The 26,252-nt window shown below is 40.2% G+C and overlaps 1 protein-coding gene across 2 annotated transcripts; it reads right to left on the bottom strand.

Moving 5' to 3' along the window:
* Nucleotides 1-582: 582 nt before the first annotated feature.
* On the bottom strand, nucleotides 583-20,828 carry LOC141500214 (myelin-oligodendrocyte glycoprotein-like). Of its 2 annotated transcripts, XM_074203197.1 has the most exons (7): nucleotides 20,606-20,828; nucleotides 18,244-18,336; nucleotides 15,241-15,582; nucleotides 12,372-12,479; nucleotides 9,745-9,861; nucleotides 8,923-9,104; nucleotides 583-6,667 (listed from the first exon to the last, which is right to left on the bottom strand). In XM_074203197.1, the coding sequence occupies exons 2-7, from the start codon at nucleotides 18,329-18,331 to the stop codon at nucleotides 6,653-6,655; spliced, it is 852 nt and encodes a 283-aa protein (XP_074059298.1). In that variant the 5' UTR covers nucleotides 18,332-18,336; nucleotides 20,606-20,828; the 3' UTR covers nucleotides 583-6,652. The 2 variants fall into 2 exon arrangements, with proteins under 2 accessions (XP_074059298.1, XP_074059299.1); XM_074203198.1 differs by lacking the exon at nucleotides 9,745-9,861 and having other exon boundaries at nucleotides 20,606-20,827.
* Between the last annotated feature and the right edge of the window lie 5,424 nt (nucleotides 20,829-26,252).

A 26,252-nucleotide genomic window follows, 5' to 3' on the forward strand; every position in this document is an offset into this window, starting at 1 on the left:
AGACTAGATTTAAATTCTCAGACCCCAGATAGCTGGGGAAGCCCATTGTGTTGTACTCAGGCTTGAGTGGGGTCCAGTCCAGTGGTCTGGGATTAACACAAAGTCACGTTTCCTAGCTTTTCATTAGAATAGGTTCATATTCATTCTTCTCATTGATTGCCATAATCAAAGTTAATTGTCATAACTCAGAACATCCACTCTTCCAAGGGTATCTATGCATCAATAGGCGACCATGATCTATCTTTGATTTATAAGAGACAACCAAATTATCAAACTTTTCTTAATTATTCACTAGCCATAATCAATAACATGATTAATTACCCAGAAATTTTGTCTCATTCTCGTAAGGTGCAATAGAACATATTTTTTTAGGTTTTTGCAAGGCAAAGGAGGTTAAGTGGCTTGCCCAAGGCCACACAGCTAGGTAATTATTAGGTGTCTGAGACCAGATTTGAACCCAGGTACTTCTGACTCCAGGGCCGGTGCTTTATCCACTATGCCACCTAGCCACCCCTCTTTTTTTTTCTTTTTAGGTTTTTAATAGAACATATTTAAGGAAGTAAGACCAGGAGCACAACACTGTTCAGAAGGACTGGGTTGGTCATTTTATTTCTTACAAGACAATAGTGTTTTATTATATTCATATACCATAATTTATTTGGAAATTTCCTTCCAATTGATGAGTATCCCTCTTGCTTTCAGGCTGGGATTGCAGTGAAAACAACTGCTATAAACATTGCCTTTCTCCTTTTGTTTGATTTCTTTGGGATATAGACCCAGTAGTGGTATTACTCATACAAATGATATGCACAATCTATTAACATGCTGTTCATACTTCAAATTGTACTCTACAATGATTTGACAAATTCAAAGCTCCACAAAAATATTCTTTTTTTTTTTTTTTTGGTATTTTTGACAATCTGATGAGATAACTCATTAATGACTTAAAGTGTTTTTTCCAAATGACTTTAGATGGCTTTTATGTCTTCCCTAGAGAACTGCCTGTTCACAGCCTTTGACAATTTATTAATTGATGATAACCAAGAGAGATAACAGTACTGTCAACCTAAAGCTCAAAGTCACCAATGTTTGAGAAGATGGCAAGTCAAGTGGTAAAACAATTAGGTCAAAAACATATAATCAATGTGTGTGGCTCGATAGATGATATATAGATAGATAGATATATATATACATAGATATGGATAGCTCATCAGCCTCATATATTCAAGAAATTTGTAAAAATACCCCTATATCAAAGGTCTTTCATTTATAAGACATCTCAAGAAGTCTTGAAGTTAAAAGTCTCCTTGTGCTCAGAGAACTGTGAAGTAAATCCTTTTTGGTCTCTCAGGGAGACTTGACTCTCACCTAACCATTCAGTAGATTTAAATGAGTACAATAAGATCAGAGAAGATTAGAAATTTTCTCATATTTCTATCATGGTTGTGGAGTGGTGAAACATTTTTAGTTGTATAATAAATTAAACTTTAGGAGACAATAGTAGGTTAATTTGATTTTGATTTTATATATATATATATATGTATATATATATATATATGCAAATAAAAATCATCTGTGTAACAAAGGGAAATCCTTCCAGACTAAAAAAGGAACAAAACAAAAAGTTTGATAGCTAAAATCAATGAAATTGAAGCCAGTTTATAAAAGAGCTATTTCCCCCATCAGATTAATAAAACATGATTATTCAGTTTTCAAAGAAAAAACAGAAATTGTGTGGAAATTACAGAGGGAGGCATTTAAGTTCCATATATGGAGGGGGGGCCTACCTAACAGTCAGAACAATCTAAAAATTGTGTGGATTGGCTTGGGAGGCCATGTGTTCCTTGTCCCCAGAGAGCTTTAGTAAAACCTGATGGATTTGTTAGATGTGTTAGGGGAGGGAGTTCTTTTTCAGAGATTGTGTGAATCTGAGCAAGAATGGTAGACAGCAGCATGGTTCTGGACAGGATGAAATAATGATCTTCAATGAATGAGGTTATTGCCAAGTGATTGTTTTTTACCAATAGATCCAGTGTGTGGGGGAGAGAAAAGGAGAAGGAAGTGGTGGGGGGGTTTTTTTCGATTTTTTGCTCCAGTAGGATATAGTTTCTAATTATAGATTCCAGATGAATTAATTTCTGTCCCAAGAGGAGCACAAGGATAATTGTCTCATTTTAATTCCTTTCTTTTTTGTTTCAAAGGCAGAAGTCATTTTCTAACATCATTTTCTTCACCTCCCCAGGATTCCCATCTTATCAACATGTTATCCAAATTCTGACACCAGAATCAAAAGTAAGAATTCATGTACATAGGGTAAATTCAGTTAGGGAGGGGATGTGGTGACAGAGGATAGGCTACCTCAGATTGTTGTTTTCAGTCTTTTGTTCTCAAAAGGATCAAAAACATCAGGAAGGTAATACCTTGACTTGCAAGTAAGTTGGAATTTTGTGAAGAAGGACTATGCTTTATTACCAGCCTCCTTATCTTTTCTGGAGCCATCTGGGTGCAGTGACAAGATAAAGATTCAGAAAGGACAAACAATAATCTATGAGAAGTAGTAACTGCCCCACTAGGCTCCTAACTGGCAGGTCCAAGTTGAGCAATGCTACTCTTTCCTTTCTTCCATCCTCAGATAGAGGTAGGAAGTCATTCATAGAATAGGGTTTCTTAACCTTTTTTAGGTCATGGACTCTGGCAGCTGGCAGATACAAATGGAACTTTTCACAGAATAATATTTTTAAATTCAAAAAATATAATGCATAGATAGGATGAAAAAAGAAAACAATTATATCGAAATAAAGATGCAGTTTGTTCCTTTCCTAGTTTATGAAACCCCTAAAATTTATTTTGAGGGCCCTTTATGGATCCATGAACCCCAGGTTAAATGCCCTAGTGAGTCCCAATTGATATTAGTCCCCTTTTCTCTCTCTCTCCTCCCCAGAAGTCAGCCCTTCTGATTATTGACCTTATTAGCTATTCAAACTCGTGCAGCTGGGGGTAACTGGAAGGCAGTGGGGGAGGCAGAGTGATGAGAGACCCCAAGAAAACCTGCTCTGGCAGAATGCTGCAGGTGATAAGCTTGAGGCTGACCAGAGAACTACAGGGAAAAATCAAATCTTATCTGAACACCCCACCACATTGACAACCCAGTAAAAAAAACTCTAATCACTTAGTTAGCCATGATTCTTGTTCTGTATGCCACTCCCTGCCCATCACACCCCAACCATTCAGCCGACGCCCCTTTCAATAATTCAAAAAGAATTTATTGAACACCAGTCCAGTGCCAATTGCTACTAAACCATAGGGATAGAAAGACAAATGGAAATGTCCCTGCCCTTGAGAAACTTATTATCTTTTAGGAGACAAATAAATAAGTACAGAATAATCAAAATAATCTCAGTGATGAGGAATTAACATGCACAGGGATTGGGATAGACTGCATAAGTGAGGAAGCCTCAGCCAAACCAAGCCTTCATTGAGTATTAAGGCTCCGGAAGGAGGATGGAGTATATTCTAGAAACAGGTGGCAACTTGCACAAAGACATGAGTTTGGAAGAAAGAATGTTATCTAGCAGAAACAGCCAATAGGTCTATTTGGCTGAGACACAGAGAATGTGAAGAGAATAATGTGAAAACTTGGATGGGAGCCAGACTCTGAAGGATTTTGCATGCCAAATAGAGGAGGCTGTATTTCATTCCAAAGACATAAGGAGCTTCTACAATCTATTGATTATGGAAATGATATGATTAGACAAGTGCTTTATGATTACAAATGTCACAGCTATTTGGAGAATGCATTGGAGAAGGGAAAAATTGAGACCAAGAGACCAACTAGGAGTCCACTGCAATAGTCCAGATGAGAGGAGGAAAGAACTTGCTTTAGGGACTTAACCATGCAGAGAGAAAAAAAGGAAATGACTGGGACAGATATCACTGGTCCTCTTGTGTCTTTTTCTCAAAGGTCTCCTCTCCACTGTGACTACACATTCTAGTGTTATAGTGCTGCTCCTTGCCCCTTGGTCTGCCACCTTAGACTGCAACCCAGATCCCAATATGGGAAGACACCTGTGTAATAACTGGCTGACCAGTTTTTTGACTTTCTTACTGTCAGTTCCAGAAGCAGCTCCTGCCAGTGATGATTCAGAGGCTCCCAAGATCTGCTCTGGGTTTGCAGCTGTGCTCCACTCTCAACCAAGTGTGATCAACCTTTCTTAGTGGCCTTCAAATCTGTCTTTGCAATCCCTTGATTGGGAGGCCTAGAAACTGCAACTGCTGTCACTGATTCAGTCCCTTGGAAGCCTGCTCCTGTTTGGGGGGGGGGGGGAACCTAATCTGTGCTGGCCTTTTTCACCCTGATGCAATAGAGTGACCTTTCCTGTCTGACTCCTAAGTTGTCTTGGGCTGGAAATTTGCTTTATTCCTTCTTCTTGTGGGTTCTGCCATTCTAGAATTTATTTAGTCATAATTTAAAGATATTTGAAAGAGTTTCTCCCCCATCCCAGCTCTGGATCTTTTAGTTTCTTTTCTTGGCAAGTTCAACTCCTCAGGGAACAAAATTGTTACAAATGGGGGAGAGACTGAACAACCCTACCATTTGAACATCTGCAGATTGACTTTATTGAATTGTCAAAATCTATTGGCTATAGATGTTTTGATATAGAGACCAGTTCAGCCATTGGTTAGAGGTGTGTCTAGCAGCATATATTAGAGCAAATATCTTAGCAGCATTGTAACATCAAAGACATACTACTTACAATTGATGGGAAATACAGCTTTTCAACTCTCCAAGTGTTTTGAGATAACCCTGAACCTCCCCATAGGAGACAAAAGTCCAGTAAGAAATATTATCTCTTTCTCTATTTTTTTTCACAGGTCTGGAAAGAAGCAGCCTTAACACGAACTCCTCCTTTGGGAGAGATGGTGCATCCATTAGGGTCTAAGACGATATGTGGATTTACAACATCAGGGAGACATCTAGTCTCCAACCCTCCTGGAATGGATCTTTCAATGTCCCACTGAACAATCATACTGCCTTCAAAGCTACTGAACAGATGATCTGGACACAACATTATCATCTGAACTCTGCCATGATTGACCTTAATCCAGCAGAGGAAGCTACCCCCTGATTGGCCCTTGGACAAAGTTAAACCAAAAAAGGATGTCTGTTAGTGGTCTTGAGCTACTTGTTCGACTTTGATGATTAGAATTTAATCCCTCACCTACTGTTTACCATGCATTTATGTTTGGTGCTTTATGTTCTGTTTGCCACCCCTTGTGGAGGAAGAACAGAAGAGTCCAACATTTAGGTGTCTCTGATCCAACATGCAGTTGTGCCATTAGTTGGAACAGCTGCTGGACATGTGCACATATTTCCCTTTAACATTAGGAGAACAGAAACCACTGGTGCCTGTGGAGTCAGACATTTAGGACTTGTGTGATTCATTTTTTTGCAATCAAGAAGGAAAACAATTCTAATTGTACTGTCATTAGCAGAAAAAAAAATGAATCCTCACATTAATTTACTTTTAATTGTAAAAAGATCATTAACATTTCTCAATTCTTGTCCCAACCCTGTCCCAACCATTGAGTTTCTACCATACTATCAGGATACTGATGCTATGTTATAAGCAAAACAGTACACAAGGTCAGGATGTAGATCTCCACATTCCTGAAACAAAATGTGACTATTTGGGAGGGGAATGACCTTCTGAGAATTAATCTCAAGTCAGGAGTTACACACACAGAAGCGGATTTTTATTCCCCACCTGGATTTTATTCCCTATGAAACAAAAAATCATATAACTAGTCCCCCTCAAATTGAATAGTAAGATATGGGTTGGAGAGGGTGCTCTTTGTCCTCTGGTCCATACCTACACTCCTCCTAAAATAAATATTTTTATTGAAATATTATTTTTCCAATTACATTCAATGGCAGTTTTTCAACAATCATCCATTTGTAAATATATAAGTTCCACATTTCTCTATCACCCTCCCTTTCCTCCCCTCTACCCCTGGCTGCAAACTATCCGATGACAGCTGTACATGTTTAACATACTTACATATTAGTTACACTGTGAAAAGAGAAACTGAAAAAGAAAGGAAAAACAAAAGTTTTTAAAAGTGAACATAGTTTGCTTTGCTCTGCATTCAGATTCCATACATGTTTTTCTCTGTATATGGATGCCATTGTCCATTACAGATCTCTCAGGGTCATCCTTAATCCCTGAACTGAGTGGAGCTGCATCTGTCATAGTTGATCATCTCACAATGTTGTTAATGTGGACAATGTCCTCTTGCTTCTGTTCTCTTCACTCAGCATTAGTTCATAGCACCCATTTTTTGAAGCAATTGTACAATCATCCAAGTTTTGGCTACACTTCTCCATTTAGTGAAATTGAATGTGCTTTTCCCCATCATATTACCCAAATATGGTATCAATTTCAGTCTGGATCTCTCAAATAAAATGAACAATTTCTACTTTTTGTTAATGAATCTCATAGGCACAAAGGCTGACAATGCAATATCCCATTTTTGGTGCTAACTATATTCCTGGTGTTTCACCACAACTGGACTTTAATTTTTTCTCTATAATCAAAGTCTCTGCTGCTGGTCCTGACAATTGGGAAGTTGGTTTCATAACCAATTCTTTACATCAAGGAAGAAGACACTGTAAACACAAGAATAAACGATCCTTATGAGGATACTCAAAATAAAACCCTCAGATATTCCAATTTTATAGTTGACCGTGACTTGCAACTCCAAAACTAGATTTTTTTTGAAGGCCAAGGAAACTTATAGAAGAGTTGGTTTCATTTTATTTTGTTTTACATTTTTAAGCTTACTTTGTAAATTTTGGCATTTGCTCTTAAGGGGGAAGGCATCTATACTCTTGTTTCTCAGAGATTTTGGCTTAATATAAACATCTCTTTGAAGAGCTAATTTTGAATTTATTTTAACTCTGTGATCCTAATTAGGAAGATTAAGTTTGCACATCTTTTTCCCCCACAAGCAATCTCCTTAATATCTTTAGCACAGCTTGATGATTCTGTTCTTTTGAGCTTCTATAGAATGCATTCATTACCCTCTCTTTCCTATGAAAATAAATAAAATAATTATACTTTCCTCTCAAAAAAAACTATATTTGGGATTGCAAGTCACAGGGTCAATTATAAAATTTTCTAGCATTGAAATCCCTTCATAATTCCCACCCACCCACATTCATCTTTCCAGATTTCTTACACCTTCCTCCCCCTATTCATGTATTCTGGGATTTACTGAACCCAAACCTCCTTGTTCTTCCTCAGAAAAGGTATTTTCATTGATTATTCCCCATGCCTGGAATGCTCTCACTCTTCTTTAACTCCTGATTTCAAGTCCTAACTAAAATTGCACCTTCAACAGGAAGCTCTTCTCAATTCTCCTTAACCCTGGCTCATTTCTTCTATTGGTCATCTCTAACATTTCCTGATTATAATGGTTTATACATAATAATTTGCATGTCATCTTCCCACAAGACTGTGAGCTCCTAAAAGCCAGGAACTGTCCTTTGCCTTCTATGTCTTTCATTGAGTTTTAGCCCAGTCCTCACTTGATCAGTGTTTGAGTTTTCATGGCTCAGAGTGAGTGTAAATAGCAATTGTTTCTGTTCTGACCCAGAACAGAAGAAATCCAGGGGTCTTTCCTCTTAGTTTGATTTTTTTTTTTTGAGTAAGCAAACTAGGCCATTTTTTGCCTCATTTCTTACCAGGCCTGAAATCACTTGAATGGATGTTGCTCCAGGTAAACTGAGACCTGGGAAAGACCAAGGACCTCCATTGAATCTGGGCTCATCCCTCTGTATTTGCACTAGACTCAGAAGATTCTGGAGGAGAGAGCTGATAACTCTTCACAGCTGTGTCTCTTTTAAGTCCAAATCACTTTCAACTCAAGACATCACCCTTTTAAAGTCATTGGCCTTTGAGAATGAAGGACAAACAACAATCCCCAGGACATAGCTTAAGACAGAATACTATTAAATGTTTTTTTCTGACTGAGTAATCACCATTGACCATGAAACCCAACCCATAAAGAGATAAGATGCAGACACTGAGCAAGTGAGAGTATCTTGAGCAACGGTCAAGATATTTAAGCACAATAAAGGCTGAGGAAATCAGGTTTCAGATACTAACCTGGAAATAGAAGGCAAAGGAAGTTTTCACCCTCTTCACCACTCCAACCCCAACTTCCACTGTAACTCAAAAACCTGTGCAAAGCACCTGCCTCTTTAATCTCACTCAGGAACCAGGGAGGGAAAGAAGCTGTGCTCTGGATTGGTCACTCACCCTAGGGACTGAACATCTGTTTGAGATGTGGATGGGTAGAGAAAAGATGAAGAAAGAATGAGAGAAAGGGAAAAGTATAGAGGGAGAATTTCAAAGAAAGACTTCTAAGAAAGCTTCTAAAAGCTTTCTAAAGAAAAGTGGAGGGAAGGCAAGTGAGAAGAAAAGAATCATTTCTTTTTGACTTCCCTCTACTGTCCTATTCCTGTACTAGCTTGAGGCAGGTAAAATGCCTCGTTCAGCTTGTCTTATTTCCCCCAAGCCTCTCAATGATGTCATCATTATAAATCTTTCCTTCTCATTTATCCTCTTCCACTCTTGTACCATCCCCACCACTGAACTGAGTACATCCCCCAATTCTAACTTGACTCCTCACCAGCTGAATGCAACAATTGCCTATCTCATTATATTAAATACAGACTCCAGCTGAAATTACTTATTTTTAAGCTCTGAAATTACATAATTTTAGGGTTTTTTTTGAAAGGCAGTGGGGATAAATGACTTGCCCAAGGTCACACAGCTAGGTGATTATTAAGTATATGAGGCCACATTTGAACTCAGGTGCTCTGTCCACTGTACCACCTAGCTGACCTGGAGAAATTACCTTATTTAACCAACTGGTTAGGTGTCCTTCTGAAGACTGTTGAGATGAGTTTCCTGTTTGCCGGGAATGTAAATGTCTTCTTTTTTCTATCACCACAAGTAAAATTAATCTTGCACTTAACAGTATAAGGAATATTGCCACAGATACAATGTTTTTCCATTTTGCTGTCTTATATAAAAGCCCTGCAATCAAGACATAACATATGAGCTGATATTGAAAGAAAACAGGATATCCCCTCCCAATTCTCCTGGGGAAAGTGGGTTTGGACCACCCATTTCTCTGCCATTTGGTAGGCTTGGGCCCTCTGACCCCACTCTCACCCCCACCCTAGACTCTGAATTTGTCTTATATACCACACTCCATTTGAGTTTAATTTAGGCAAAACATAGAAGAGGGCAGGGGGGACAAAGAGCTCAAGGCTACATAGGAACTAATGATACTTTGGGATCAAGGTTGGAGACAGGTCAGTTTTACAAAGATGGGGGGGAATTCAGTGTCTATGCAAAGGAAGTGGGGTATATGCAAAAGATGGTTGCACAAAGAATAGGAAATACAAAGGGATCAGAGCAGCATATATACATTGAGACGTAATCAGGGATAAGGACAGTACATAGACTGAAGGAGACACAGGTAAGAAATGCTCAACTTTGGGTGTTGAGAAACAAACACAAATCAGAGCCATCCTGAAAAAGGAGGGAATAAAGGCTGCACAAAGACTGAGAGACACCCAGGTTCTAGGTTACTTAAGAACTATAGGATTAGAGTTTTATAATCATTTCTTATAATAATTCATCACATTGCTGCCCACCTCTCCCTTCTTACCTGTGCATCTGTGCTGCATCCAGAAAATACAAATACACATCCAAATTTCAAATACAGAAGTCAGAATGAAGATCTGAACAATTGCACCAATCCAGGAACCTGACCTCAGAAAATATACTGAAAGAAGCCCCCAGACCCTGATGAATGATTGTATTTATCATTTTTCTATCCCATCTAAACCCCTTCCCATATAGTAAGGTTTGAGTATATTTTGGTGGCTCACATGGACAAAGAACCTGAACAGCTGCACAAAACCTAGGGAAATAGAAGAAACAAGGTCCCTGGGGCACCCTAAAATGAACTTCATATTTAAGGATAGTTCACTCCAGCTCTATTCACCTTTCCAGTGTGTCCTCTGCAATTTTTGTTCCTCCATTTTATACCTCTGTCTTGATTCCTGTTCCTTAATTAATTCATGAAATTGCATTATTTTTCTTTCTTTTTCCTACTATCTTTTGGCACTCAATGAAATCTGAATTCCCCCTAGATACACTGCATCTCTTGGCTGTGCTTTGCAATACTGGTTGGACTTTGTCTCAAATCCTCCAACACTGGCCCTTGAGAGAGATTCAGAAGAATATTCATTCTCAATGCTTCCAAATTTTTCCTCTGCTATTATCCCTAAGTAATCTTCTCCTCCTTCGAGTCTCTATTCAACTACACAATCCAGTCATAATTGACAGATTCCTGCTAGATCCCAGATCATTTTTCTTCCTTCCTCAAAAAGTTCAGTACTTGGTTCACAGTATTTCTTTCTGTAGTAGCTCTGGTCATACTAATTCATATTTACATATATGTTGATATTCCTTCAAACACACTAGCTCCTCAGTTTCTCAATCTCAGCTCCCAGGACCTAATCTTTCATGCTAACTCAGTCACAAAGTCAAACCTTAATTTTCCCATTGTCCAAAATTTTCTACTCAAACCATTTTTACATTTACCCTACTCCTAAATAAACCTAATCTTTGTCTTTATCATGATCTCCAATCCTTCCATTCTTTGTTACAATCCCAGACCATTATCTCAAGAATATTATAATCCTTCTAAACACACAGATTTAAGACTGTAGAGCATCCCTTGGGTTCTATTCTCTTTCTTACCATATATATCTAATAAATCACCAAATTTTGTTAATTTTTGTCTCCAATACATTTCTTACATTATTCTCCTCTGCTCATAGGAACTCTGATACAGTTCTCTGATACCTCTTGCTTGGATTGCATGATCTCCTTGTTTCAAGGGTCTCCTCTTTCCAATCAGTCCCCCACTTAGCTGCCAAAATGATTTTGATAATGCACAAGTCTAACCATATCTCTATTCTACACAATTAAACTCTAGTGGCTCCCTATTCACTCCAGAGTAAAACATAAACTACTCTCTGATATTTGAATCTCTTCAGAATCAAAAGATCCTACTTTTAGAACCTTATTTACATCTTATTCCCCTTATAACACATAGTCTTTGCAAATGACATCTACCAGACACTAGTGCTATCTCCCCAGAATTATCTTGTATTTGATTAGGTTTATAAATACACATTTTTGTCTCTTCTGGTAGAATGTAACCTCCATGGGGGCAAGGAGAATTTTTTTTTGTCTTTTTTATTTCCATTGCCTAGTTTATAGTGGGATTTAATACTTTTTTTCCTTCTTTGTTGATCAATTAATTCAAGTGTATTGTGTTCCAACTGCACTAGACTTTGCCTTTCCTCCTCATATTTCTCTTTTCCTTTTCTTTGATCCACTTAAAAAGTGAAAATGGTTTCTATCCCATGCCTATCTCTGCCTAAGTTCATTCTTCCTTCAAGTCCTTCAAGATCTATCCCTGAGGCCACCTCTCTTTATGAAGTCTTTCTTGATCCCTTCCTACCATCAAATTAAATGATTTCTTCCTCCTCAGATCTCTCACAATATTTTACCTGGATTTCTCTTTGTACTTACCACATTTTTGTATCCACAACTCACTCCCACTTAGAAATTCAGCTCCCTAAGTGCCAGTACAGTTTTATCACAACTTAACTTCTTTCCTTAATCCAGAATATTAGGTAAAGTAATCAGTATATTATTAAAATTACTGATTTAAGCTTTTTTCATCTACTTTAAGATGTCAAAGATGATCCTTATTCAAACTTCAGTCTCTCCAACCATACCCAGGGGCAGGAATTGGGACTGAGGGAGAGAGAGGAAATATTGTTTGTATTTCTACATGGCTTTGCACATGCTTTTCACACAGTAAGTTCTTAACCATCATATAATGAATCAGTGATTAAGGAAAGAAGACCATAGATGGACAAGAATGGTCCCTTTCAGAGACCCACAGTCTAATATAGAATAGGATGTGGAGTGTGGAATGAATTTCATGCGGTCATGATCATGTGATTGTAAGAGTGGTTGGGAGGAATAGGGTTCTAAGGGTAGGTATTTGAAGATGAGTGACCTTGAAGACCATGAATTCTATAAGTTCGGGGGGGGGGGGGCGGATAAAGGGTACCCTGGGGCAGGAGACCAGGACTTCGTTAAAAGTTCGGTTCCTAAGATTCTGGTACTAAAATCCTTGTCCTCCTTCTGCCCAGAAATGCCTGATACATCCAAAAGAGAATGCTTGCTCCAGGCCCTGCTCATAATTACCTGAGAATAACAGCAGCAGTGTTACAAGATACAATGACATCACTGACCCAAAATGAATAAAAAACCGAATGTTTCTCTGTGGGGAAATCTGTGACTCATGTTCTTCACCTGAAACACAATTGCACATAAGTGTCAGGACCAGAGCAATAATGACAATCCTTGGAGTATCTTCTCTCCCCACCACTCATTCTCATACCCTCAATGAGCGAGGACAGGGCCACAGTTTGGTCAAATTTGGGGCCCCTCCAGGCCCTGCTGCTCTCCTCTCTGATCAAACTTTGCAACCCACAAAAGACACTCCAGCTCCTTCCATCCATCGCATTACCATGCTCATATCCCCTTTGTCCATCCTTAGCTCAGGCCACATTTTCTACTGACATTTCAGTCTATTTGTGAGATGCAACACTGGTTTACATTGCTGAAGATGCCAGGGAGTACAGGGGGAACAGGAGTCAGTTTTGTGTACTCTTGGATGAATTTTATATTCAAAGAATCTCAGTTATAAGGAAATTCAGAAGGCCCAACTTATTCGACACATGCCCATTAGAATCTTTTCTAAATTCTGTCTAGAAGTGGTTAGGCAGCCTTTGCTTAAAGATTCATGGGGAAGGGTAGCCTGCCTTCCATGGGAGCCCCTTGTATTTTGGTCATATTCTAATTCTTAGAAAGTTTTTCCATACACTGAGGCTAAATTTGTATTTTTGCAAGTGGTATTCAAGGAGGACTAATTGCTATAAAGTCTAGCTTCTATGGGCCTCTGAATAGGATTAGGATCTGGGGCTATCTTTCACCAAAAGCCAGAATGAAGTGGAGAAGACATGGCCATGCTTTGCTTCTATCTCAATTCATCATTCCTTCTTTCAGGTGAAGGAGTCTTGTAGGTGGTTATGACCTTGTAAACTTGAAAAGACAACATTTGGGTGTCTAGAGACTGAAGTCCCTAGGAAGATTTGACAGAAGTCAATTCCCAAAGAATTCAAATGACACAGCCTGGTAGGAATACAAATATAGACTCATTCATCCATAAGCTATGCCACATTTAGAACTAAATCTGGCTAAACCAATGCTTGATTGAAACTGCTCTAAGTTTAAGATTACACTCCTCTGGGACTGAGGTGTATAAAGGGAAGAGTGTTCCCTAGGTGTTGGGAAAAAATATTGTAATTCTGTCCTTTCCTAAAAGCTAATGATATTAATTGGTTCAATGGAACTAAGGAGTTAATCACTGACAGTTAATAGAGAAACTCAATGGGATGGGGTCTCAAGTTGAAAGCATTAAAGAGATACCCCAGAAGTATAATAGTATCCTGAGAGGAGATTTAAACAACTTCACTCTAGATAGTGAAGCTAACAGAATAGCTAATCCTTGTCTTAAGATCATAAATTCAGAGCTGGAAGACATTATCAAGGTTTTCAAGTCCAATCCCCTCCTCTTAGAGAGAGAGAAAACTAAGTCAAAGAGAAGCAAAATGACTTACCCAGATGTACAGATATACAGACAGTAAGCCTTTGAAGTGGTCCTTGTACCTATGTTTTCCTTATTCCAGATATAGTTATATGGTTCTATAACCACATCACTTTGAATTTTGATCCCGTATAAATTCCCTAAAAGGAAGCTCTGAGACCAACAAGTCCAACCCCTCATTTTACAAAGGATTAAAATACAGATAAGTGAATTAACTAGTTTGAGATCACTTATATAATATATAGGAGAACATTGAATCCAAGTCCTTTGAATCCAAATCAAGTATGATGTTACCTCCCAAACTTAAGGTCAACCTAATGTAACTTGGATTCAAGTCAAGGATAATATAGTTAAAAGAAAAAATCAAAATTTAATTTTCCCCATTATGTTCCCTCTCTCTGCCTCTATCCAATTTTACATTATAAATATTCCATGCCTCCCACAACCTGAGACCAGAATTCATAGTCTCTGTCATTATTTCTCAAGTCCCAAAGTGCTCCTTTGTCAAAGTAGTTTGGAAAGTACTATTAGTTGTCACCTCCCATATTTACCCATTTAGTAGTTTTGTTCTGTGTATTTGCCTGCAATGACAAGAGGAAGTAAGAACTTGGGGAGAATTCTTTTTTTCCCTTCCTTAATTTTCCTTCTCCACATTTTCAGCAAACTCTACAGAAATTGTTTTGAAATTTCCTCCAAGCTCATTGAAAATGCTTATCCTGTGTTCCCTTTATCCACTGCTTCAAGACTTTCTTGTCTCAGTGTTTTGGAACTGGGGATTCCTAGAGAACAGCTGGAGACTAATCTGAGAGAATTCGAAGGAATATGAAAAGGATGGTAAATATTGTTGAAATTATATCATAAGACAATATTGATGAAGTTTAATACTGGCATTCTGTCAGTTTAGTTATTGTCATAGCCTGGGAAAGAGAAGTCTTAGCCTGGGCATGAGAGTTGTCTGAAAGTTTAAAGAACCATGCTTTGAAAAATGGATTAAACTTGTTCTGATTATTCCCTGGGACAAAACTAGTAATAATAGGAAGAGACTGCAAAGAGGATGATTAGGGTTTAATGTCAAGAAACATTTCTTAATGGCTACATCTACCCAGAAGTGGAAAGGGTATCATCTCTCAGAGAGGTACCTGGGTTTCTCATTAGAAGTCTTCAAGCATTACGTTCAATATCCATGCATTAAGGATCTTCCATGTGGAAGGACTAGGGTCCAAGATACAGGCCAAATGAAAATAGGACCTGTAGGGAGAGGTTTCTTGTTCACAGAGCTTTTCGACTATAAGGTTTATGAGGTTCCTTTCTCTAGGATTTCCTGTGAGTCTGTGAATCACAGAATTGGGAAAGAAGTTTTCACCCCTCAAACAAATATACACAGTGCAGGTCCCAGTTTCTTACCTAAGATCTTCAGCTCCATGTCAGCTTCCTCTTGGTAAAATGTATCTTCAACAAGACACTTGTACTTTCCTGCATCCAAGAGTTTCACATCCCGTATCTTCAGGGTGACATTCCCACTTGTGATAGCATCTCTCACCAGCTCTGTCCTCCCTTGGTAATTAGGGTCCTGGTCTTCAAAATGGTCCTCCCCATCTCGAAAGAGATGTACCACCCGAGCAGACTGCAACCAGATCACCTCCATGTGCTGAGCACTCTGAGGTGGGTACAGGTAACATGGTAACTCTGCCTCTCCACCAAGTGAGGCCTGGATGGGTCCTGTAGGTCCAATCACTGAGAACTGTCCTGTTCAATCAGGCAGGGAGAATACACAGGGGGTCAAAGAAAATAACAATATGGAAGGGCCTACAAGATACACAAGATGAATGTGGGGGTGTAGTCAAGAAGGTAGAGAAATGGCAGGGATTTCCAGAAACTCTTCCCCCAAAAACCCCCCAAACCATAAAATTATTATGCTAACCAAATTCTTGAGGGATAGAATCCCCAGAAAGACTGAGTGAAATCATTTCCCAGTCCAAAATAGCTTAGTAGACACATGGGAAAGATCTATTCCTCTGAGACTGGGGGTTGGAAAAAGCCACAGCATAGTCCAGACACCATCAGAACCAAGCCAGAGTAAATCAGATCCACCTAGTGAGGCACATAGTCCCCTGGGGGGTGCCTGGGTCTGTGGCAATGGGAAGAGTTTCCAGACTTCTTGGCCAAGGGATCACCAGGGATGGCAGGTTGGTAGTAAAACCAGTTTAGGTCAAATGGAAAAAGCAGTCCAAAAGACAATTGAAGAGAAAAATGCCTTAAAAAGCAGAATTGGGGGTGGCTAGGTGGCGCAGTGGATAGAGCACTGGCCCTGGAGTCAGGAGTACCTGAGTTCAAATTCGGCTTCAGACACTTAATAATTACCTAGCTATGTGGCCTTGGGCAAACCACTTTACCCCATTTGTCTTGCAAAAAACTAAAATCAAAATAAAAAATAAAAAGCAGAATTGGCCAGTTGGAAAAGGAGATTAAAAATACTCTGAAAAAAAAAACTCCTTCAAATGTAGAATGGAGCTAAAAGAAGCTGATGACTTTGTGGGAAATCAAAAAGCAATAAAATCAAATCAAAAGAAAGAAAAACTAGAAGAAAAATGTGAAATATCTCACTGGAAAAACAACTGACCTGGAAAACAGATCCAGAAGAGATCATCTAAAAATCACAGGGTTACCTGAAAGTCATGACCATGAAAAAAAGCCTAGACTTCATTTCTTTTTTTTTGCAAGTCAATGGAGTTAAGTGACTTGCCCAAGGTCACACAGCTAGGTAACTATTAAGTGACAGGATGGATTTAAGCTCAGGTCCTCCTAATTCCTGGTCTGAGGCTCTATTCAGTATGCTACCTAGCTGCCCCTAGACTTCATTTCTCAAGAAATAAGACACCCAAATTGCCCTGAGATCCTAGAAGAGGGTAATTGAGAGAATTGAGGAAATCCACTGATCACTTCTTGAAAAAGATCACAACCCCCCCCCAAAAAAAAAAAACTCCCAGTAGTATTATGGTCAAATTCCAAAACTTCCAAATGAAAGAGAAAATACTACAAGCAACCAGTCAGGATTACACAGGATTTGGTAGTGTCTACATCAAAAGCTCATAGGGATTAGAATATGATATTCCAGAAGGGAAAAGAGCTTGGATTACAAACAAGCAGCAAACAACTACCCAGAAAAATTGAACATCTTCTTTCAGGGGAAAAGATGGACATCCAATAAAGCAGGACCCTTCAGACTTTCCTGTTGAAATGACCAGAGCTGAACAGAAAGTTTGCTCTTCAAGTACAGGACTCAGGTGAAGCATAGAGAGGGTGGACAGGAAGGACTAATTATGAGGGATTAAATGATGTTGAACTGCCTGTATTCCTGAATGTGTTGAAGTTATTAATAACTCATATGAACCTTCTCATTTATAAGAGCAGTAAGAAGGATCATATTTAGACAAGGCACAGGAGGGAGCTGAATATAATGATATAGTATAAAGATGAGTCAATGAATGATAAAGGAAAGTACTGGAAGAAAGGGAAAAGAGAGATAAAATGGGCTATAATGTTTCACAAAAAAGAGTCAAGAAAAAGCTTTTGCAATGGAGTGGAAAGGGGAAAGATGAGAGGGAATGAATGAGTCTTCATTCTCATCAGTAATGACTCAGAGAAGAAATAATATACACACTTAATAGGGTACAGAAATCTATCTTACCTTAGAGGGAAAAGGAGAAAAAAGAGATGGGAGAAAGGGGACAGAGGGGAGGGGAAGGGGGGGGAGTAGGTGATAGTAGAGAAGGAAGATTGTGGGAGAGGGCAGTCAGATACAACACACTTCTGAACAGAGACAGGGTGACTGGAGAGAAAGAATAGACTAAATCAGAGTGGTGAGGCATAGAACGGAGGGAAATACAGTTAACAACAGTACCTCTGGGAAAAAAAGTATTGAAGCAACTTGTCTGATACTCATATGATAAGGAATGCAGTACATTACAGAGATGGAGTCAATGCTTTGTAAACACAGCCTGAAGTACAATTTTTTTCTCACTTCATTTCTCTTGAGGTTTCTGTATCATTTTGGGGGGGGAAGGGGTTTATGTTAACTTTCACAGGATTAGTGTAATAATGTGAATAAAATTAATCATTAAAATTGACAAAAAACAAGCTGAATGTGAAAGACAGAAGCCTGAAATGGGATGAAGAGGAGAAAATAAGGAAAGTAAAAGATGATAGAAATTGTAAGGAAAAAACTAAAGGAGAGGACAGCATATCAAAGCAATGAGAAAACCCTGACAGGGAGAGAAGGGAAAAGAGGAAAGTAGTAGGCAATGGTTTGGAAAAACCGGCATATTCCAATAGGACAGAATCTGTATCTTCAGCCTGTGGAACATTAGTCTCAGACCCTGAGAGCCAGAGAGAAACAAGGACTCTTACCTGAGGTTAATGCTGGTAACTTGAGGAAGAGGACGAAGGTTATTAAGTAACTGGAGAGAAAACAGACTGAGGAACTGGGACTCTCCATCACACCTAGGAAAGGACAGAGGAAGAAAGGTGAAATTAGTGACTGACAAGAATTAGAGCAGGGGATGGGAAATGACTATGACATAATTTGAAGCAATGTCTGTGACAGAAAAAAAAAATGAAACCAGAGATTGTGACATGAAAATCAGTGTCTCTGATAAGGATACAAGAAATATGTGACTAATATGAACATGAGAGCTCATTGGCTATGACTAGGACACAGGGCATCAGCAGACATAACAGGGAGGTAGGGAATCAGCAGTGTAACTAATAATTGTCATTGCCCTGTCAATCCCATTCCAGGCTGCTTTCCGATGACTCTTTACTCCAAGGTCTCCTCAGAAAATATTTTTTCAACCCCAGATCCAAAAGAGCAATTGTTGGCTTCTTTTTCTCCTATAACCTCCTCCAGAGGATTTTCTCAGATCACATCAGCCTGATATTTCCAACTCTTACCTCCTGTCCAGACTTCCTCAGGGGTCATGACTTCTCCTGTCCTTTCCTGCTATGTGGTGGCTCTCCTGAGTCTCATAGGACTAAACCTCTCTGCCTGCTATAAGGTTGAACCCCAAGGAAAAGTTTCAAATAGAATAATAACCTGCTTCCTTCAGCAGACCTCTCTTCAGGTCCTGATACTCCGCTTAGACTCATTCTTAAATGGTTCCCACAGTCCTATCTACTCACTCTCTCCCCATCCCAGTGATTCTGAAATGCTAACTGTCAAAACAAACTCCATTATCCTCCCTGCTGACTTCCTTAATCTTTTTGCTTTCAACAGAAACCTAACTGATCTCTTCTTGATAGACCACTACTATTCCTTGTGCAATACCTGCTCCATAGTTAATATGCTTGCCTTCCTCTTAAATTTTTTTCTCTTCCCAATCCCTCCATCTTCTGGCTTTCACTTATAGCTAACTCATTCCTGATGACATCATTTCCCTATCATCCTTGCTATTACTATTTGTAAGGTCACTCATTCTGCTGCCCTTCTCTCATACATGGCAGAAAAATTGGATAACTTCTTGCTTCCTAATCCCTACTTTCAGATTCTTTCTCTACCGCAACCATTCAGTAACCTCACTTTTGAGTTTAATTCAATCCAAATTTATCATTCACTCAAGATTCTGCAGCTATTGATATAATCATATGATTTTTAAAATTTTTATTATTGATATAAAAGATGATATTGCTAGTTTACCTTATATTAAACTATCACTGCATTCCTGGTATAAATCATATTTGATTATAAACTATAATTTTTGTAATATATTGCTGCAATCTTTTAACATATTTTATTTGTGATGTCAGTGAACACATCATTGGTAACTCTGAAGAAAGCAGTGCCAGTTGAAAGACATCTGAAACCATATGGGAAAACATTCAAGAAGAAAGGGAGACCAGTAGGAGTGTAGGTAGGCAACAGCTGAAGGGTGGCTGTCACTAGAATGATCTGAGGGGTGAATTAAGTTTAATAATTTGCATTAACCTTCTGCAAGTAGCCCTAGGAGGAAGTAAACCCTATTGGGTGAATGGGTGGTGACAAAGTAGAAAACAACAGTCCCTGGGACTCAAAGAAGTGAAGGAAAGGAAGAGTCACAAAGTATATTGAAACCAAAAAGTATCCCTTGGCTTTATTCTGGCAAGAAATAGCTAATCCTTTAAATAAGAGGACAACTTTTACATGTCGGTTTGCATATGGATCAATGATTTATGTAGAGGAGCTATTGCAGAAAAGGTGCTGACCCTTGGGATCCCTTCATCGAGAGTCATTCATGTGAATTAGGGAGTGGTGATGTTTGACCTTCCTTTATGAAGGACATCAGAGAGGCGATGCCATGACAAGCACATGAATTGGATTTGAGTGAGGGGGTGCCCTGAGAAGTCACCAGCCTCGCTCTCTATCCAGAGCCATCTGGGTCCAGTGGCCAGATACGACTAGAGGTGACCCCGGATGGGGGGAGAATCAGAGTTAAGTGACTTCCACGGGGTCACCCGGTTAATAAGTGCCAGGTGTCCGAGGTTGGACTCGAACTCCAGTCCTCCTGACTCCAAGGCCCATGCCCACCTCGCTGCCCAAGTGGGGCGCGGGAGGTTGCCACAATAGCCCTCGGAAGATGAGGGATGCGACTGGAGAAAACTAACCTGCAGCTTCTCTGGGGAGAGGCACAGCCCCATCTCGGAGGCCGCAGAGACTAGGGTGAAGGGGAAGGAAAGGGAGCGTCGGAACAGTACAAAGTCCAGAGGGAGTGGGGCAGGAAACGCGGCCCGGACTCACCCTGGGATGATTCCTGAGGGGGATCTCTGGGTCTCCGGGTTCTGGAGTCCACAGAAGGGACGCCCAGGTGGAGGCGGCACCTCACAGACCCGGGAGAAGGCCGGGGGCTCCTGGGGGGCTCTGCTGCAGGACCTTCGCTGCGGGGATCCAGAAATGCAACCAGATAGCTGAGACTTCGGGAAAGGGGAATTCCGAGGAGGCCCCTGGCCGCGCCCCTTCAGCTAGCCTCGCCCTCTCTCCTCTGCTTCGGTCTTGTCACGCCCCCTCCACCAGGTCCGCCCCCTGCCCACTTCTGCCAAGTTTCCTCTTTGTGGCCTTCACTCAGCCCCTCCTCCTCCAGCCCTTTGGGTGCTCCGGGCCCAGAACACAGGCAGCCTCTGCTTCCGCTGCCCTGTGCCTCCCCCCGGACAAGGCGGGCACAGCGAGGGGCAGGGGCACAGCCAGGGCACACAATGTGCAGGGCAATGCCATGACGCACAATGGCAGGGCACCGCCAGGGCACTGCTGAAACAGCGACGCCTGGTCTCCGGGGCTGGGGTCTGCAACGCGATTCTGGCCTGGCTCCTACTGTGGAGGCGGCTGACGTCCCTTCCAGAGGAAGTCCAACAAGGGGCCCGGCCACCGCTGAGTCTCGGCCCCCAAGCCTGCCCAGACTGTCCCGCAGAAGGACTCTCCTCTTCCTCCGGCCCCCAGTTCCATCTTCTCTCCTACTCCCTCCTCCACTCTCTATCCTGCGCCCTCTACCCACCCATCTTCCCCTCCTCCCCCCTCTCCATCCTGCCACCTGAAAATTAAAAAGGCAGTGTTGCAGAATAAAGGAAGAGATGTGAGAAGGCACATTCTTCCGCTTCTTCGTAGAGGAACACTATATATTTCAGATTGTTTTTGATAAACATTGTTTTTGCTCTTTTTCCTCTTCCTATTTAGTTTTTTCATTAATGGATTTTTAAAAATGTGATGTGGTTCTCTGTGAGAGTAAAGGATAGTGGGAAAAATTAAGATATAGTAAAAGCAAAAGATAATTTTAAGTTATTTTAAAGGTAAAAAAAGTATAAGGAATTTCCTCATCATATCTCCAATCCTAAAGAAATGTATGAACTTTGATAACTGCTCTTCTTAAAGTTACTTTTGGGGTAGGAAGAGGGAGTTTTAATGTTGCTCTGGAACACCTGAACACAAAATATGCTGTCTTTTATTTCTATAGATTTCTTTTACTTTGTGACTTTCCAAACAAAGTCATTAAATAGCCAGGAAAAAAGTATTGGCATTCTTATACCAGACACACATTCAAAGTCAGAAAAACAACAAAACAAAAACAAGAGAGGATGAAAGGGCTCCCTTCTTTTCCTAGTTATATTTTGTTAAGTCATGAATGGCTTTATATCCCCATTTGGGGGATTTTTTATTTTGGTTTTGCAAGGTAATGGAACTATAGTGACTTACCCAAGGTCACAAAGCTAGGGGTCTAAGGTCACATTTGAACTCAGGTCCTCCTGACTCCAAGGCCTGTACTCTATCTATTGTGCCACCTAGCAGCTGCCCCTTTTGGGGATTTTCTTGACCAAGCTATTGGAATGGTTTCCAATTTCCTTCTCAAACTCATTTTTGCAGATGGGAACTGAGGCAAACAGTGTTCCATGATTTGCTCAGTATCACACAGCTCCTGGATCTCAGGCCAGATGAATCAAGATAAGTCATCCTGATTGCCATCCTAGTGTTCTATCCACTACACTACCCAACCTCCCTTATGTTTACCACTAATTTCCTGAGTTTTCTCAGGTTCTTGAACCTTTTCTTGCCACAGGACTATAATGACTCTGGAGGAGAGAGTGAGGCTAATGATCATGGGCAACTCTTCCCAAGTCATTGTGAGAAGTGGGATAGGGAATTAATAAATCTGGAACAATTGTCTAGTTTATAGACTATTCTCAAAATAGACTTTATTATCAAAAAGAGGATAAAGACTCACCTTCAAAACATTTCTAACAGTTCTTTTCATAATGGCACAATAATGGAAACTTTGTCTCTTGGGTTTTTCATTCATTACCCATTTCCAAAATATTAATCCCCCAAACTCTCACCAAAGCAGCTGATGTTCCTGCTACTCTCTTACAATCTAATGGCAGAGATGATATGTAAATAAATATATACAAAGCAAGCTATTTACAGGATAAGTAGAAAGTAGTTAACAGAGTGAAGGCTAAAGAATTAAGAGACCTTGGGGAAATTTTGCTGTAGAAAGTGAAATTTTAGTTGGGACTTATAGGAGACCAAGGAGGTCAGAAGTTGGATCAGAGGAGGGAGAATGATCCAGATTTGGGGAGCAGACAGAGAAAATTCACAGACTTGACACTTGGAGTGTCTTGTTTGTGGAACAGCCAGGAGGTGAGGATCACAAGATCAAGATTTAAGAAATTGGAAAGATAGGACAGGACTAGGTTCTAAAGGGCTTTGAATACCAAATAGAGCATTTTAGATTTGTTCTAGAAGCAATAGGAAGCCACTGAATTTTAATAAATGGGTGTGGATGTGGGTGACAGGATCATATTGGTGCTTTAGAAAAAATCACATTAATGACTGAATGGATGAGGCATTGGAATAGGGTGAGACTTCAGGCAGACAGACCCATGAGCACACTATTGCAATAATCCAAATGTGGAGCTCATGTAGCCAGGCACAAAGTATTTTTAATGACAGAAGTATGAAATTAAATATAAAATTTGAAGAGCCTTGCTCTGGAGAGCTGCCGGTCATTGGAGAGAAGTCCCAGATCCATTTAAGAAGTCAGGAAGATAAGGGGGCTGGAAGTGTAATTTGATAAATTATAGGGGAGAGAGCAAGACAGAGACAAAGAAACAGAGTCAGCAATTTTTTGCAAGGTCAGATTTGGTATGATTCACTAAATATTGATCCAAAGCAAGGGTTCAATCTAAATGCTAGAAGTCAGAAATTGTCAGACTGATGGGGCTGATAGGTGAGGAAGAGCTGAGGAAATTAAAGATGAGAAAGCAAAAGAAAGTGAGTCATTGTAAAAGAAAAGAGGTATAGAGATAAATTTGTCCAGGGAAGAAATGGGTTAATTTACTCTAAAGCTGAAAACAGGAGATGGTAGAATGAATATCCTCATTGGGGGACAGGTGGCGGGTGGGGAGACAACAATTTCTAGAAAATCCAAAAAACAAATCATGGGTATTAGGTTTTAAGGTCTTGCTTCTTTCTGGAGAGTTGAAGTGTCATTGGAGAGACTATCTCCAATTCATAGACAGCAAGATGAGCATCAGATAGACCAGGAAGCGAAGCAATTGAAGTATCCCTGGAATCAAGAGGTGAAGAATGTTTAACCTGGAGGAATGAACCCAATAAATGAAGCCTTTTAGTTAATCCCTGGTAGGGGTAGTGAAGATAACTTGGTAAGGATTGTCCACTTTGGACAGTTTGTTTTCTAGGTTGTTCAGGAAGGAGCTTCAGTAGGGTCACAAGTCTGGAGAGGAATTACATCTGGATAATAACAATGTTTGTCCCTCATTTTCTTTTTTAAAAATGTTTATTTATTTAAGGCAATGAATTTATGTGACTTTCCCAAGGTCACACAGCTAGGCAATTACTTTTTTTAAATAATAAGATAACTTTTTTTTGTTTTTTCAAGGCAATGGGGTTAAGTAACTTCCCCAAGGTAATTATTGTCTAAGGTCAAATCTGAACTCAGGTCCTCCTGATGCCAGGGCTGGTGATCTATCCACTGTTCCACCTAGCTGCCCCTGTCCTTCATTCTCAAAGAAAAACACAGGATTTGAGAGAGTGCTATGCTAAGTCAGCAGCCTCACTTTCTCCTGCAGAGCCATCTGGATGCAGTGTCCAGATATGAATATGGATGACTGTAAATGGCCCTGGATGGGGGGGGGGGGGCAAGTCAGGTTAAGTGACTTGTCAAGGTAACATAGCTAATTAGTGTTACTTATCTGAGGTCAAATTCAAATTCTGGCCTCGTGACTCCAAGGTAAATGCTCTTTTTACTGCACCACCTAGCTGCCCTTACATCTGGAAAGGGGAAGGGAAGAGTTCTGTCAGCATGATCCCTCAGGAGATGTCTTGTGAGGATAAATGTGGGAATGTTGAACCCAATAGAAAGACCAGGTTCAGGTGGTTAAATACCAAAGAGGAAAGAGGAAAGGACGTCCATACATGAGTTCAAAGGGGCTCAAAACCAAGGGCTGTGAAGAGTGGCTCAAATCCTGTCCAGTACAAGAGGAAGAAGGGAAACCCAGTCTGTATTCCAAAGATAATTTAGTTAAATGTGATTTTAAGATAGAATTTGCCTTCTCCACTTTACCTAAGGAACTAGGGTCTCATCATTAGTCTTACAAGTGGGAAAAATAACATAAAGATTTCTCCATGTCAGGTCATAGCTTACAGTAAGATAATGAAATTCCTTTGAAAATTGAGAGGGATCAGTAAAATGAGGACCAAAGCATTTTTCAATTTGACTGAGGTCATGCATCCCGACAGGTTCACCTTCAGGACCTACCACTTCATGAAGAGGGAAGGATAGGCCAGGAGCAAAGAGAAGACAGGACCAGAGTCTGAAGAAAATATGAAAGAGAGGGAGAAGTTGTAATGGTTAAAGAAGAAAAATATCTGGGACAGAAAAAATAGTATTGTTGTGGCCACATTCATCAAAAGACTTGAGATGGAATCAGGTGAGGAGGAGTATAGGAAGGGGGAAAGAAGAGTGGGGTTGAAAGGAGGGCAACTTTCAGAGTATGGTCTGGAGATGCAGTAGAAGGGACTGAGGGGTCTGATATACTCAATTTGGGAAGTCTTGATTGGAGTAAAAGAATTTGGGTGGTGGAGATGTATTCATATAGGGGAGGGTGCCACATTAGTTCAAAAAACAACTGGACTATGCAATCTCACTCCATTAACCTTGCCTTTGACACAGATTATTTAGGTCAGTGAGGTTGGCATAATCAAAGGTCCTCTCGGGTGGCCATGTCTCCCCATAATCCAATTTATCACTATATGGTGGAAAGAAAGACAAGCTGTTTAGGCGGCGTTGGGGATCTGTTTCAGATTTTTGAGGGCACATCACAGTTGAGTGTCTGTGGTGTTTTTGAAATTTAAGATCCCCATGAAAATGAATACTAGGAGAGCTGAAAATCCACAGAGTAGCTCAGTCGCTATAACTCAGACCAATGTGGTGGGGGTGGGGGGTCCACTAAGTTTTGGTTTACACAGAGAAACTCTTCTGAAGTGGCCAGAGTGAGTAGGAGGACTGGTAGTAGTTGTCCTTAAATACCAGAAGAGTATTGTGAGAGTTCCTATAGTCAACATCAGGGAGTTATCCCTAGCTTGCTACTGCAACTCACTGCTTCCCTGGTAGCAAGCCTTCAGGATTCCCTATCACTCCTCTCCCAGGTTTTAGCACCATAGAGAAGGTCAAAAGGGCAAACCTCCAGTAAAAAGGAAGATAATTCTATAAATGAAAATGAATGCAAAGTTGTTCAGTGAGGAAAGTTCAGTGAGTTGGTCTGAGTAGACTCCAGCAGTGGGTGGCGGGGAGAGCAAGTTGTTTTATAGGGTATGGGATATAGAAGGTAGGGTGATATGGTCTCTGTAGGAACTGAGAGCCATTTGGGGGCCTCATGGA

Source organism: Macrotis lagotis, chromosome X, assembly GCF_037893015.1.
Source record: "Macrotis lagotis isolate mMagLag1 chromosome X, bilby.v1.9.chrom.fasta, whole genome shotgun sequence".
Taxonomy (NCBI): domain Eukaryota; kingdom Metazoa; phylum Chordata; class Mammalia; order Peramelemorphia; family Peramelidae; genus Macrotis; species Macrotis lagotis.